Raw genomic sequence first — 15,352 nt, forward strand, 5'->3', positions numbered from 1 at the left:
AATTGTGCTTAGCCGTACATGTTCATATCCTTGAAGATGTATCATGGAGGTGTTGCAACCTAGAAGACACAAATTTAACTAACAGGTTAAAAGTACATGAGTCAGAAATTAACAAGCAATAATATTCCCCCTTTATCTTTACTATAAATTCTTTCTTCCATCTTTTGCATTTTCTTCTATAGCTGTTCAAGCTGTTCATCATTAGTATATTTCTTCTGGCCTGTTTCCTCTGGGCCCTTTACTCTCTTAATGCCTTCAGATGTTTCGTCCATCATTTTCATCTTCTGTAGTTCAAAAAACTCCACATAAACATATTTCTTCTGGTTCTATTTGGAGTATTCATTGGGTCTGCTTTTTTAGCAGAAGAGTTCTTTTGTTTTTGCATGATGACTGAAGTAAACTGCTGGCTTCTTTATAGTATATGTATCTTTTCTTAGTAGATGTTAGGTTGTTGTAACAATATGGTGACCCAGAGTATAGAAGTGTTTGGGAAGGACCTGTGCTCCCTTCTGGTTAGACAGCAGTATTTGGCCTCAGGTACCTGAATGGCAGAACAGGGAAGTCTGTTCCCTTTCAAAAACACTGGCTCAGCCTTGCCTTCCACTTGAGTTTAAGCAATCCCATGTGGTGTAGTTAGACAGCAGCGTTTCACCCAAAATACTTGTGATATTGGTGCTCCTGGTACTGGACACTGAGGTCGGCAGCTGGTTGGTCTCCAGGCACTGAGGACAGCAGTCTAGTAGTACTCTGGGCAGAATTGTGGTTTGAGCCACACTGAAGCTGTGGCCCCTCAACCTAGCAGGCAGTGGTTCTGTTGCCAGCCAGGATGTGAGTGCTCCTGAGCTTAGCCGCAGCCTTTAGCAGACCCTGGGGATGCACTGTCTGGAAGACACTCCCAGAACGGCCATGCCACACAGGCCTTGACATTTGCAACAGAGCAATGGTAAGGTCCCAAACAAGCACATCATTAACAAGTGTGGGTCTTGGGAGAAATCTATTTGTGTTATTTCAAGTATCTCAATTGAATTAAAAGACTTTTTTTACATATTTATTATTCTTCTGTCAGCTAATTGATAAAATAAATTAATAGATCAGTTTAAAAGAATTCTCTTCAAAGAAGAGCCTTCAATATTGTTAAGAACACAAAAGTTTCAATTGTTTGTGTCCTGGGGAAAAAAAATTCTAACTTTTCTGCTGAGTTTACTAGTTGAAATCAACTATAATATAAAACATTAGAATTAGCAATATCACACTTAATTAAAACTCATCTTGCAGGATAATCTAGAACTATTTTGCTTTCCTTAAATAAAGATTATTTTTCTATTAGTTATAGGCAGTTTCATTTAGAAATGTAACTTTCCAATTCATTTTTACATAATGATAGAATTCTAAGATAAGAAATTTTGGGCATCTGTAGATAATCTCTTTACCCTCAGCCATAGAGTATTGTTTTATACGTTTAAATGAAATATATTTTACTGTGGTAAAATAGGTACAATGAAAATTTGCCATTTTAACAATTTTTAAGTGTAAACTTCAGTGACAGTAATTAAATTCATCATCTTGTGCTACGTACCATCTTGTTTTCAACAATCCAAACCCACTGCCATCTCAAAGTATCAGCCTCAGAGTAATCCCCCTCATGTTTCTGAGTGAGGCGAGGATGGAGAAGCTTGACTCACATACATTGAGCAAGTTGTTGGGAGGGGCCATTCCTTGGAAAGGGATATCATGCTTAGAAAGGTGGAACCTCAGCAGAGGAGAGGAGGATATCTCTAGCAACATGGATTGACCCAGTGACTGCAAGAGTGAGCTCATATACGTCAGAGATGATGAGGATGGCCCCAAATACGGCAGCATTCAGATCTGTTCTTCATAGTGTCGCTGTGAGTTGTTCTCTTCTCAACTGGATGCCATAAAATAACAGTAACAGATCTTAATAGGAAGAGACTTCCCGTTTCTCTCTTGTAGAGCAGCTTGTATATTTGAACCATGAACATTTTGGTTAGCAGTGCTACGTTCTGTGCACTGAACTACCAGAGTTCCTTGTTATTTACAGTAGCTGCACCGTATTTCAACCTCACCAACAATGGATGAACATTTCACCATCTTTACATCCTTATCAGTACTTATTTTTCATTTTCATTATAATAACCATACTAGTGGGGGTAAAGTAATAATATGTTGTTGGTTTGGTATGTATTTCCCTAATTAGTAATTGAGTGAGTTCTGGTAACCTAGTGGTAAGAAGCAGCACTTAATCTCAAAGGCATGAAGTTCAAATCCACCAGCTTCTCTGAAGGAAGAAGAGCAGTCTCCTGTGTGATTTACTGCCTCTGGAAACCCACTGGAGGGTCAGCTCAGTTCCAACTCAGTGACAAAAAAACAACAACAGTTAGTAATTAGGGAGCTGCCAACCCAACACTGCATGGTTCAAAATTGGGAAGGGCGTATACCAGGGATGTCTCCTGTCTCCATACGTTTTCAACCTGTATGCAGAACAAATTATCCAGGAGGCTGGGCTCTGTGAGGAGAAATGTGTGTCAGGATTGGTAGAAGATCTATCAACAATCTGCATTATGCAGATGACACAACCCTGCTTGCTGAAACTGAGGAGGACCTGAAGCGCCTGCTGCAGAGTGTCAAGGACTGCAGCCTTCAATATGGATTGAAGGCTCAATATCAAGAAGACAAAGATTCTCACCACTGGACCAATTGGAAGCATCATAACAGATGGTGAGGAGATTGAAATTGTTCACAGCTTTAATTTGCTTGGCTCCACAGTCAACACTCTTGGCACCAGCAGCCAGGAAATTAAAAGGTGTATTGCAATGGGAAAGTCTGCTGTTAGGGACCTCTACAAAGTACTGAAGAGCAGTGGTGGCTCTGGAGTCTAAGGTGCATCTGATACAGGCCATGGTTTTTTGCAATCACTTGTTATGCATCAGAGAGTTGGACAGTGACAAGGGAGGATAGAAAGAGAATTGATGCCTTTGAGCTGTGGTGCTGGAGAAGAGTATTGAATGTATCATGGACTGCCAAGAAAGCAGATTCATCCTGGAAAGGGTTAAACCCGGCTGCCCCTTGGAGGCAAGGATTCTGAGGCTTCGTCTGACGTACTTCGGACATGTTGTAAGGAAAGACCAGTCCTTGGAGAGGGACATCATGCTTGGGAGGGTGAAGGGACAGCACAGGAGAGAAAGGCCCTCTATGAGGTGGATTGATTCAGTGACTGGGGTAATCAGTATGGGTGTATCAGAGACAGTGTGATTGGCACAGGACAGAGCAGAGTTTAGGGCTTGTTGTACATAGGATCGCTATGAGTTGCAAGCAACTCGATGGCACATACAACAAAAACCAACTCAAAGGCACTTGGTTTGAGTCTACTAGCTGCTCCATGGGAGAACAATGGGCTATCAATTCCTATGTGATTTTACAGCCTTTGAAAACCTACTGTAGAGCCAGCTTTGGGTTGGTTCCAACTAGATGGCAAACAGCAACAATTAGTAATTAGGGAGTTCTTATGGCCTCATGGGTAAGGAATTATGCTGCCAACCCTAAGGCTAATAATTTTAATCCATCAGCTGTTCCTCAGGAGAAAAGTAGATAGTTTATTCCTTGCTATTTAAAGCCTTTCAAAACCCCCTGGAGGATCAGCTGTGGATTGGTTCTAACTCAACAGCTTACACACAGAAATGCTGATTAGTGTGATACCATATCTGGCTGCTAACAGGTTGTGAGACCAGGCTTCTCCTTGCAGACAAACATTCTGAAGCTTTGTCTGACATACTTAGGACATGCTGCAAGGAGGGACCAGACCTTGGAGAGGAACGTCATGCTTGAGAGGGTAGGAGGATAGCACAAGAGAGGAAGACCCTTGATGAGATGGATTGATTCAGTGACTGGGGTAACAAAAATAGGTGTGTCAGAGACAGTAAGATTGGAACAAGATAGAGCAGGATTTAGGGCTGTTCCACATAGGGTCACTGTGAGTTGCAGGTGACTCCACAGCACATAACACCACCAACAACAATCGAATAGGCTTCTCCTGTAAAGATATGCAGTCTTGGAAGCCAATTGAGGGTCTCTGTGAATAGGAATCATGACTATATTTTAGAGAGCTCTAGTGTCCTACTGGTAAGGAGTTATGCTAGCAACCCAAAGGCAGGACATTCAAATTCACCAGCCACTTCTTTGGACAAGGATGAGCAGTCTCCTCCCATGTGATTTTTCTCCTCTTGTGTCACAATCCACTAGAGGGTCACCTGTGATTCAGTTCTGACTCAACTACATGTAACAGTAAGAAGCCTATCTATTAAATGAGTTGTCTTTTCTCTTTTTTTTAACTAAAAGTTCTACTGTTTAGTACAATAGCTTCTATGATACAATTTTTACCATCACTGATGTGCTAAACGTGGTAATGGATTCCCATGGTGGACAGTGTTGGCTGGAGCTTCCCGACTAAAACAATCCTCGAAACAGGTGCGGCATCCACTTCCGAAATGGCTTGCCTCCAGAAACTATGTACGAACAGTGCTCACGCCTCTTCTACATAGGGTCGCTGTTAGTCATCTACAACTCGACAGCACCTAACAACAACAACAGTTTTATTTTAGGTGTTTGTTTATTTTGTTAAGAACTTAATACTATGTAGTTTATGTTAAATAATCTTTGCTTTTTAAGTTTAGCTATTAAAATAAATAAAGTTAGTGTGCGATAGATAGAAAAAATGAAAGTAACCCTAAGGGTTAGCTTTTTTGAGTTAACTAATTTAAAAATGTATAAAAAAATAATTCTAAACTATTTTTCCTATTTTGATCTAATTATCATGTTGGCAATGTAGAGATCTGTTTCTTTATAAGATAGTACAAATTAAGCCAAAGCTATTTTATATTCCTAAATTCTGTATTATACTTAAATATATATTTCTCAGAATAATTATCTGTAAACAACATAGATAATTTTATCTCCTTTTTAAAAGAAACATGAGAGATTTTTATCCAGCACCAACTTTTGTGAAAAGTTTGTTTCCAATACCTTAAAAGTAGTTACACACAACCCTAACCATGCTACCCTTCTTTTGCCTCCTTTAGAAGTTGAGTTTGAATCTATAGGGATACAAGCCTTCTTAGATTTGATATTTTATATCCCATAGTATTTCTCATTTATATTTCTTTTTGTTGTCTTTAGTGTGTCTGAAAAGCTGTGGTAGCATAATGGGTAAGAAGTTGTACTGCCAACACAAAGGCAGGCAGTTCAAACCTATCCACTGCTCACTGGGAGGAAGATGAGCAGTCAACTCTTAAGTGATTTTACAATCTCTAAAAACTTACTGGAGAGTTAGTTCTAAATCTAGGTCATGAGTTTAGAGTTTGTTTTGTCTCTGAGAAGTAATAACATTTTCTGCAGTATAGGTTGAAGAAGAAGAAAAGACCAAGATGGATGTCAGATGAAACTCTGAGTATTGCATTAGCGCGCCAAGAAGCCAAAGCTAAAGAAGAAATCAAGAAATCAAAGAGCTTAACAGAAAATTTCCAAAGGCAGCTCGGGATGACAAAGTAAGGAGCTATAATGAAATGTGCAGAGAGCTGGAGTCAGAAAATCAAAAGGGCTGGACTCACTTAGCGTTTCTTAAGCTGAAGGAGCTGAAAAACAAATTCAAGCCACAGGTGACAATACTTAAGGATAGTTTGGGTAGAATGTTGAGTGATCCAGGAAGTATCAAAAGAAGATAGAAGCAGTACACAGAGTTCATGTATCAGAAGGAATTGGCTGACACAGAGGAATTTCATGAAATATCATATGAACAAGAACCTGTGATGATGGAGGAGGAAGTTTAAGTTGCTCTGAAGGAATTGGCAAAAAAAGAAGGCTCCAGGAGTTGACAGCATAGCAATTGATTTATTTCAACAGACAGACACTGCCCTGGATGTGCTCACTAAGCTGTGCCAGGAAATGTGGAGGACAGCCAGCTGGCCAACTGACTGGAAGAGATTGGTACTTGTTCCCATTTCAAAGAAAGGTGACCCAACAGAGTGTGGAAATTATCGAACAATATCATTGATATCACATGCAAGCAAGATTCTACTGAAAATTATCCAAAAACATTTAGAACAATATGTCAACAGAGAACTGCCAGATGTGTAGGTTGGATTTAGAAGAGGTCGTGGTACTAGGGATATTATAGCTACTGTTAGATGGATCTTAGCAGAAAGCAGAGAATACCAGAAGAAGGTCTATCTGTGCTTCATCGACTATGCAAAGGCTTTTGAGTGTGTGGATCACAACAAGCTGTGGCTGGGAATCCCAGAACATTTGATTGTGCTAATGTGAAACCTATACTTGGACCAAGAGGCAGTTGTCAGAACAGAGCAGGGAGACACTGGATGGTTCAAAATCAAGAAAGGGGTCCATCAGGGATGCATTTTGTCTCCATACCTTTTCAATCTGTATGCAGAACAGATCATCCAAGATGCTGGGCTGTACGAGGATGAATGTGGCATCAGGATTGGTGGGAGAATCATCAACAACCTACGTTACAACGGATGGCACAACCCTGCTTGCTGAAACTGAGGACACCTGAAGCTCTTGCTGCAGAAGGTCAAGGACTGCAGTCTTCAATATGGATTGAAGCTCAACATCAAGAAAACAAAGATTCTCACCACTGGGCCAATTGGCAGCATCAGTCTGGATGGTGAAGAGATTGAGATAGTTAACAATTTTAGTTTACTTGGTTCCACAGTCAACGCTCTTGGTAACAGCAGCCAGGAAATCAGGAGACGAATTGCACTGGGAAAGTCAGATGTCAGGGACCTCTCAAGAGTACTGAAGAGCAACGACGTCAGGCTAGAGACTAAGGTGCGCCTGATCTGGGCTATAGTCTTTGCCGTTACATGCTATGCATCCGAGAGTTGGACCATGAAAAGGGATTATAGAAGGAGAATTGATGCCTTTGAGTTGTGGTGTTGGAGAAGAGTGTTGAATATACCATGGCCTACTAGAACAAACAGGTTTGTCCTGGAGAAGGTGAAGCCAGAATGCTCCTTGCAGTCAAAGATTCTGAAGCTTCATCTGACATACTTTGGGCATGTTGCAAGCAGGGACTGGTCCTTGGAGAGGGACATCATGTTTGGGAGAGTGGAAGGAAGACGCAGGAGAGGAAGACCCTCGATGAGATGGATCTATTCAGTGAGTGGAGTCGTGGGAATGAGCGTGTCTGAGACGGCAAGGTTGGCACAGGATAGAACGGCATTTAGGGTTATACATAGGGTCACTATGAGTCGCAAGTGACTCAATGGCACATAACAACAACAACACAGTATATGATGGCACAGGATAGGGCAAGGTTCATAGGGTATCTATGATTTGCAGTTGACTCAACAGTATCTAAAAACAACAGCGTTGTGGTTGTTATTTAAATAGCTTCAGTATGTCTGTTCTTGGATAATTTTCTTTTTTGCTTCTTTTGAATTGCATCCCCTTCACCCCTATTTTATCTCCTTTGTTGACTAATTAGGTATACTCTATTTCCATAACAATTTATTTAGATTTGTATTGTACATCTTTAATTTATCACAGTCTGTAAAAAGAGAAAGGACCACATGGGGATGGCCATGTCTGATCTTTATCAACATCACAAAGGGAAACTTTCCCTATCAACTGCATCAGTAACACTAAACCCAGTTCCCATGAGGTCATACATATCCCCCATTCTTCTCTTTCTACTCATCTCTTCATCAGTCATACTGCTTTACTGGGTGCAAAATCCTATGTGATAGCTCACCAACTACATGAAACCATGTTGAGGAAGTCAAAAGGTTATAATCTATATTATTAGAAGAATACTTTTAGGACAGCTTCTGAAATGTGCATGCAGGGACCTCAGCCTTGAGCCTCATGGTTTTAGCCGAGCATTAAAATTTCTTAGTTCTGCCAAAATTACCTCCCCCACCCGTTAGTCTTAGCCAGTTTTACAAATTTCATAGTCCTGCAAATTATGGTCCCCCACCCCTCACTGTCCAACAAACTTGGGCAAAGATTCTTGGTTTCAGTTCGAATGTTGTAACAGTCCCAAAGTCTTTATCTCACATCAGATTTCTAGTTTGGCCATGGCATCTCTTCCTGGTGGTAAGGTTTATCTGCCAGTGGCAGAGAATTCTCTCCTGCTCATAGATAGCTCAATTTAATGGTTAAAACTAGCCAATCCCCTTGTGGATTGGTGAGACTGACCAGTCCTCTTGTGGATTGCTAGATAGCCAGTCCCCTTGTGGATAGATTAACGTGCCCTATTCACGTCCTCCTGCTCATCTACATAGCAAAGTCAGATGATGCCTAGGAAAGCCATATTGAAAGATAAACTCAACAGAGTGTATCATCAAGTAATATAAGAATTTTAAAATAGTATAATAGTCTTAGCTCAAATGTTTTATGGCCTGGTCTAATCAAAAGTTTAAAAGCAAAATTTATAACTATCAAGCTATTTCTAAGTAATTTTACTTCATACCAACACAAATCTAAAGACTGTTTATATGAATTTTAAAAAAAACAACAAAAACCCCAACCACCCAGCAAGGTAAATTTATACAATGCTTGGCATGTAATAAAGAATTACCAAAGAAGCAGACTAATGCTACCTATAACAAAGAATATGCACGATGGAAACTGACCCAGAAATGAATGACTGATGCTAGACACTAAAATAGTTTATATACTTGTATTCCATATGGTCAAATTGCTAAGTAGAGAAATAAAAGATATAGGAAAGACACAAATGGCCCTTTAAGAGATGAAAATTATAATGTGTACAATAAACAATATACTAGATAGCATTAATGGTAGGTGTGATATAAGGATGGCAGATTATTGATGAAAAACAATGCACTGATTTCAAAGTACTAATAGAACAAAACAAAACTTCTCAGCCTGGAATAATATACCTAATAAAATATCTTCCCTTGATTGTGGTCCCTATATTGCTTTATTCCATGTAGTGACTTTAGGGGTAAATTTCTTTTAAAAGAGAAGGAAAGAGAACTTGATCTTGGTATGTATGTGTTCTGTGTTACTAGGTCCAAATCTTTATATAAGTAGCAAGAGTTTTGTTGACTTTTATTGCTCCTTAGTTTGTTACAGATACCCAATTAATTAATCAAAAACCTAACATTGGTAATTTGATATTTTACTCAGAAATAATTTTAAAACTAAGGAGTAGCATCCACTTCCTAAACAACTTGCCTCTGGAAACTATGAACTTTGATAAATGACGAGAATTGTAGAGGGGCTTCAGGCCTTTTGTTTATAGGGTCGCTTAGAGTCATGCTTGAGTCAATGCAATCAACAACTATAATACTTAAAAATAGTATACCCAATTTTATAATATAAAAACATTATACATCTCTAATGTTTTACAACTCTATGATAATTTAAAAAGTTATCGTTACCTGTCAAAAGAGTCTATACAGCGTTTTTCTGGTTTCCATCATAATTTAAAGGGAAAATTTCCACAATGTCAGGAGCCATTGATGTCCTGCAGATCTCAAATTCCTTGCAGCAGGAATGTATTTGGGCAGCACCAACATTGACTTTCAAAAGGGAAAAAAAAAAGTGATGGCATCTACATCATAAACCTGAAGAGGACCTGGGACTAGCTTCTCCTGGATGCTCACACCATTGTTGCCATTTATAATTCAACTGATGTCAGTGTCATATCCTCCAGAAATGCTGGCCAGAGAGCTGTACTGAAGTCTGCTGCTGCTACTGGGGCCACTCCTATTGCCGGGGCTTCACTTCTGGAACCTTCACTAACCAGATCCAGGCAGCCTTCTGGGAGGGAGCCTCGTCTTCTGGTGGTTACTGGTCCCACGGCTGACTACCAGCCTCTGACAGAAGCATCTTACATTAACTTGCCCACCATTGCCCGTGTAACACAGATTCTCCACTGCACTACTTAGACATTGCTATCCTGTGACACAACAAGGGAGCTCACGCCGTGGGTCTGATGTAGTAGATGCTGGCCCGGGAAATCCTGCTCATGGGTGACAGTCTCCCAGGATCACCTGTGGGAGTTCATGCCTGATCTGTGCTTCTACAGAGATCTGGAAGAGAAAGAAAAAGAAGAGCAGGCTGCTGCTGAAAAGGCTGTGACCAAGGTGGAGTTTGAGGGAGAATGGACGGCCCCTGCTCCTGGATTTACTGCTGCTCAACCTGAAGTTGCATACTGGTCTGGGGACGTGCTGGTGCCCTGTGTGCATTTTCAGTAATTCCCTACTCAAGACTGGAGTGCTTGGCCTACAACTGAAGACTGGTCTGCAGCCCCAACTACTCAGACCCTTGAGTGGGTCAGAACAACTACCCACTGGTCTTAAACTATCTTTTCGGTCTTTTAAAAAGTTGGCAAAAAATAAACAATACATTTAGTAAGGACGGGACTGTTATTATAAGTTATTGTCCATAGTAGCCCAATATTTACCTGATGGAATTTTGGGGTGTTTATTTATACCTGCAGAAGTGTATATGTGACTTCTTGTTCTTGTTGTTGTTGTTGTTATGTGCCATTAAGTCACCTGCGACTCATAGTGATCCTATGTACACCACCTCTGAAGACTGCCCTGTCCTGAGCCAGTCTCACTGACTCTGACACCCCAATTCCCATTACCCCAGTTATTGTGTCAATCCATCTCATCTGGAGTCTTCCTCTCCTGCATTATCCCTCCATCCTTCTAAGCATGATGTCCTTCAAGGGCCAGTCCTTCCTGGCCACATGTCGTAAGTATGTGAGATGGAGCTTCAAAATCCTAGCCTCCAAGGTGAAACTTTGTTTCATCCATTCCAAGACAGATCTGTTTGTTCTCTTGGCAGTCCATGATATGTTCAATACTCTTCTCCAACATCATAACTCAAAGGCATTGATTCTTCTTCTGTCATCCCTATTCATTGTCCAGATCTCTGATGCATAGCAAGTAATTGTGAATACCATGGTCTAGATCAGGCACATCTTAGTCTCTAGACTAACATTGCTTCTCAGTAATCTGCAGATTTCCCCACAAATTTAAAAGCATACTACTGAAACAGACATGTTCCCACAACCAACTTAAAAGTAAAACATTACAGAATTCTTTATTTTTATTTAAAAGGCATTTTTCATGTTTTATAATTAAGAGATTACATTGAAATTAGGGATGAATTTTAAATGCTAGTTATGTAGTATTCCAATAGCAAGATCAGAGCAAGTTATTTACCTCTAAGTCTCTTTGCTATTCAAATAATTACACTCTACCTCAAAGATAGCAGTGAAAGTAAGGTGATAGGTATAAAGCACTTATTATTGGAAAATAATAAGTGTACAATTATTAAATTAATATGTTACAATAGAATGAAACAGTATATAAATTCAGGGTTTTTTTAATTGACTTTTTTCCTTAATCGTATTTCTCAGTGTTGTTTTGTTATTTCATAGATTTTACAGTTTTATTAGTATCAGATATCATACAAAATGTTATTATATTCTTAATCCGAAAGGAAAAAATTGAGTATAAGAATATTTGTATCATATACTTACTTATTACCCAAAATGGAATTTTCTTCTATTTTATTTTAATAGTTCAGAGGATTCTCTTATATTTGAAAGTCTTAAATCTAAAAATTGAGTATCAGAAGTACAGAATTTCAATGTATATTCTTGAATTTATGTGACACATATATCACAGATATAAAATTTATTGTTTATTTTGTTACAAATGACTGTATAACTTTGTTTTCCCTACCGGACAACAAAAATCAAGTATCTGCTTGTTTTGTTAATGCAAATAAAATATGTGTTAAGTTATATCACATTATATGTCTTTTCTTTTATTCAGATCCCCTTGGAAAGGACTTCCAGAACTGACCAATGAGAATGGCCAGTACTGCCCTTTCAGTTGTGAAACCCAAGCCTGGTCAATTGCTACTCTTCTTGAGACACTTTATGACTTATAGTTGGGTTGATAGACATTCATTACGTATGCAATCACTTGTGTTGTTTTCCATAATATAAATACTGTCTTTGTATGTGCAAACTCAAGTCATTAAAAAATCTCATATAGAAATAATGCCCAATTACAAAAGATTGTGAAAGCATTAGTTTTTCTTTTTGGTGTATAGATGTCGCTTTCCTGATTTATATCAGAAAAAAGTTGACCATTATCAATGAAATACTTTTATTTTAAATTCAGGAAATGTTTGTTTCAAATTCAAGAAATATCCTTCAAATTCTATTAAATACAGAGTTTGAAATTCAGAGTTTAACACAAGAAAAACCATAGTATCCTCTATTTGTACATAAGCAGAAATAAAACCTAAAAATCTAACAATGAGAGAAATGGGGGAAAAACATCTTTCAGTTGTGCTATGTATTTTCTTCAGTAACAACACGTACTAAATGGACTCCGGTTCATTCATGTTCTCACCGCTTTAATATTCACGTCTTGTGCACTATGTTCAGTACATTTGGAATGAGTGCTGAATGATGTCCACCTATAACATATGTTCATAAATGCAGCACATCTTTGTTTTTTTTCACTTAAACATTTAATATGTTTTTACTCAATTAATGCCAACAGTTGATTTCACATAATTGTGCTAATCATTCATAGCATCATTCTGCATCTTTAGGGGAAACAAAAAGGAAAACCAAACATTAGGAACTATTTTTTTTTTCTAAGCACAGTTTCTTAGAATTAGTCTTGAGTTATGTTTCCTTATTATGAGATGGTTTACATTTTCAAAATATACATTGTTATATATATTTATGTAACTTTGAGAGGGAAAAGGTGGTTTATTAATTTTGTAATGCTGTTTTTAGTTTGTGTAAACATATATTGATAAGTCATAGTAGGTACTACTATCCTACTTACCAAAGCCTACATTGACAAGTTTTTAAAATATTAAAATTTAAGATAATTTTAATATAATAAAAATTATATATTAATTCAGCAGTTACTGGAATTCAGTAAAATAATTTGAAATATTTTCATGTTAAGATCCCCTCAATCTGAAAAAGTCATAATTGAAAAATAATTTAAAACTTGTATGACATCTTTGAATAATGTTTCTTTTCTAGATGGACTTGTTTTGTACTTCAAAAGAAAAACTCTTGGTAAAGATTGTTGCTACAATATTTTGCCTCAAGAAAACAGATTAGAAGGGGAGCTCTTGTGGCCTACTGGCAAAAAGCTACACTGCAATCCTAAAGGTACGCAGTTGGAATCCATCCGATGCTCCCCTGGAGGAGGAGCAATCTCCTCCTGTGCCAGTCGGACCCAACTCAATGGTACACCACATGAGAAAAGAAAACAGGTTAGATCTTTGTGCCTTGAGATGAAAGCAAGTAGTTTCAAAACTAGAGTTCAGTGACATATTTATAGTTGATAAAATAATAATATTGTAACACTTTTCGTGGTTCAAAGTCACATACCCAATAACCTTAACTGACACTGAAAAAAACTAAAAATAAGCAAACAAAAACTCCTGGGTAACAAATACATAAATGCTTGAGATGCCACATAATGAGTTTCAGTGCATGTGCAGTTTAAGATTATTCATATGCATTTACACCAAACTAAATTAATTTAGAAATAGCTTTGCTAGTTTGGTTTCTTATCCTAAAGCAAACAAATCCTTAAGCAATACTAAGTATAGCAATTGAACCACAGTCTTTAAACACATTGTTTCTCAATTTCCCATCTTTTTATATTGTTCACTATATAATCTTCTCAAAGTTGAACAATAAAAAAAATACCTACTTTGAAAAAGGAGAGCCATTCCTTTATCAATGCTTCATGTAATTGTGTTGCCATTCTTTAATTTCTTTATTAAAGGTGGTAAGGAAGAAAATGTATTTTGGGTGTTTCCTTTTTTAAGAAGCAGTAGCTGATGATTGAGGCAAAAAATTAGGTAACAGGTTATAATTTTTAAAAGCACTATGTTATCTGTAGTAGGGCAAATACCCACCTTAGTAAATTATTAGGGTATTGTGTTGCTATTGAAATTCAATTATTACTTTTCCTAATGAGAAGTATTAGAGGAAGAATGTTGTATTTTGCATGGCCTAGTTTAAACTTTAAGAGGGCATGTTACACATTGTTACATCAAGGATAGTTAAATAGTAGTTTTAGATTTTAAAATGTCATTTGACTAAAGGACATTTAGATAGAATGCCTTATTCTTGAGTGATTCTGGCTGAGGTACTATTAAATTACTTTCCAACAATTAAACGCTTAGGTGCCTTGATTCTTCAGTGATCCAGATCTGTCTTACTCGGTCATGAAAAACTTGACATTTTAACCAGGATGCTGTGGTATTTTAATAAGTTTCCAAAGAGAATCATTGGGTAAATGTGAGACCTATTTTATCTATACCTATTATAACACAAATGTTATCTGTTTCTGATAAGTCTCGAAATGTTCCTTATAGCAAAGAAATATAATTTTTTTTTATGTTTGTGTGCCAAGAAAATAAAAATCTTTTCTAAAGGACTGTATTGTGCTCTTCATTTCTCTGTTGCTGCTGTTGTTGTTGGGTGCCGTTGAGTCAACAACAATTCGTAGCAACTGGCTTGTAAACAACAGATCTGCCTTTGCTCTGTCCTGCACTAGCCACATCATTTCCACCATGTTCGAGCCCATTGTTACAGTCATTGTATCAAGTTATCTCCTTAAGGGTCTTCCTTTCTTTCAGGGGGCTTGCTACCAAAACAGAGAATTCACCAACTGCTCCACAAGAGAAAGATGGGTAATTTCCCATGGAATTACAGCCTCTGAAAACCCACTGACAGGTTAGCTGTGAGTTGGTTTGAACTCAAGGGCACCAACAACTACCTTTCCCAAGTTGATTCCTTTTTCCAAAGCCCCTCTTGATAACATACCGAAAGTATTTGGGACAGTTTCACCACCCTTGCCTCAAGAAATACCCTGGTTGCACTTCCTCCAAGACAAATTTGACTGGGGATTTTGGCAGTTTGTGGTATATTCAGAATTTCTTTGCCAACACTGTAATTCAAAGCCTTCAATTCTTCTGTTACCCTTATTCATTGCTTCATTTTCAGATGATAGAAAATACCATGGCTTGCATCAGGCACATCTTTAAAATTATATCCTCACTCTTTGACAGTTTAAAGACATGTTTGACAGCAGGTTTTCCAAATACAGCACATCTTTTGATTTTTTTTTTAATTATTATTAAATTTCATTAGTTTTAGTGAACATTTACAGAGATTTGGGGTTTTCATTCATTCATTGTTGCACTGTTTTCTCTACCCTCGTCCCCAGTTCGTTCTTCTTCACCCCTCCCCCGAATGTCTGTTTTAATTTTCCAATTG

At 38.0% G+C, this 15,352-nt stretch overlaps 1 protein-coding gene and 1 pseudogene across 1 annotated transcript in view; both read left to right on the forward strand.

Moving 5' to 3' along the window:
• The window catches only part of LOC102868046 (glycogen debranching enzyme-like), a 98,766-nt gene extending 86,793 nt beyond the window's left edge, over window positions 1-11,973 (forward strand). Inside the window, exon 33 of the mRNA XM_006882438.1 lies at window positions 11,856-11,973. Coding sequence (XP_006882500.1) covers window positions 11,856-11,973 — 118 coding nt within the window. The remainder of the gene's footprint in view (window positions 1-11,855) is intronic.
• LOC102867229 lies at window positions 9,506-10,364 on the forward strand (annotated as a pseudogene).
• Window positions 11,974-15,352: the final 3,379 nt, after the last annotated feature.

This window comes from Elephantulus edwardii, unplaced genomic scaffold (genome assembly GCF_000299155.1).
Source record: "Elephantulus edwardii isolate Elephantulus edwardi_28Jun2011 unplaced genomic scaffold, EleEdw1.0 scaffold00020, whole genome shotgun sequence".
In the NCBI taxonomy this organism is placed as follows: Eukaryota; Metazoa; Chordata; class Mammalia; order Macroscelidea; family Macroscelididae; genus Elephantulus; species Elephantulus edwardii.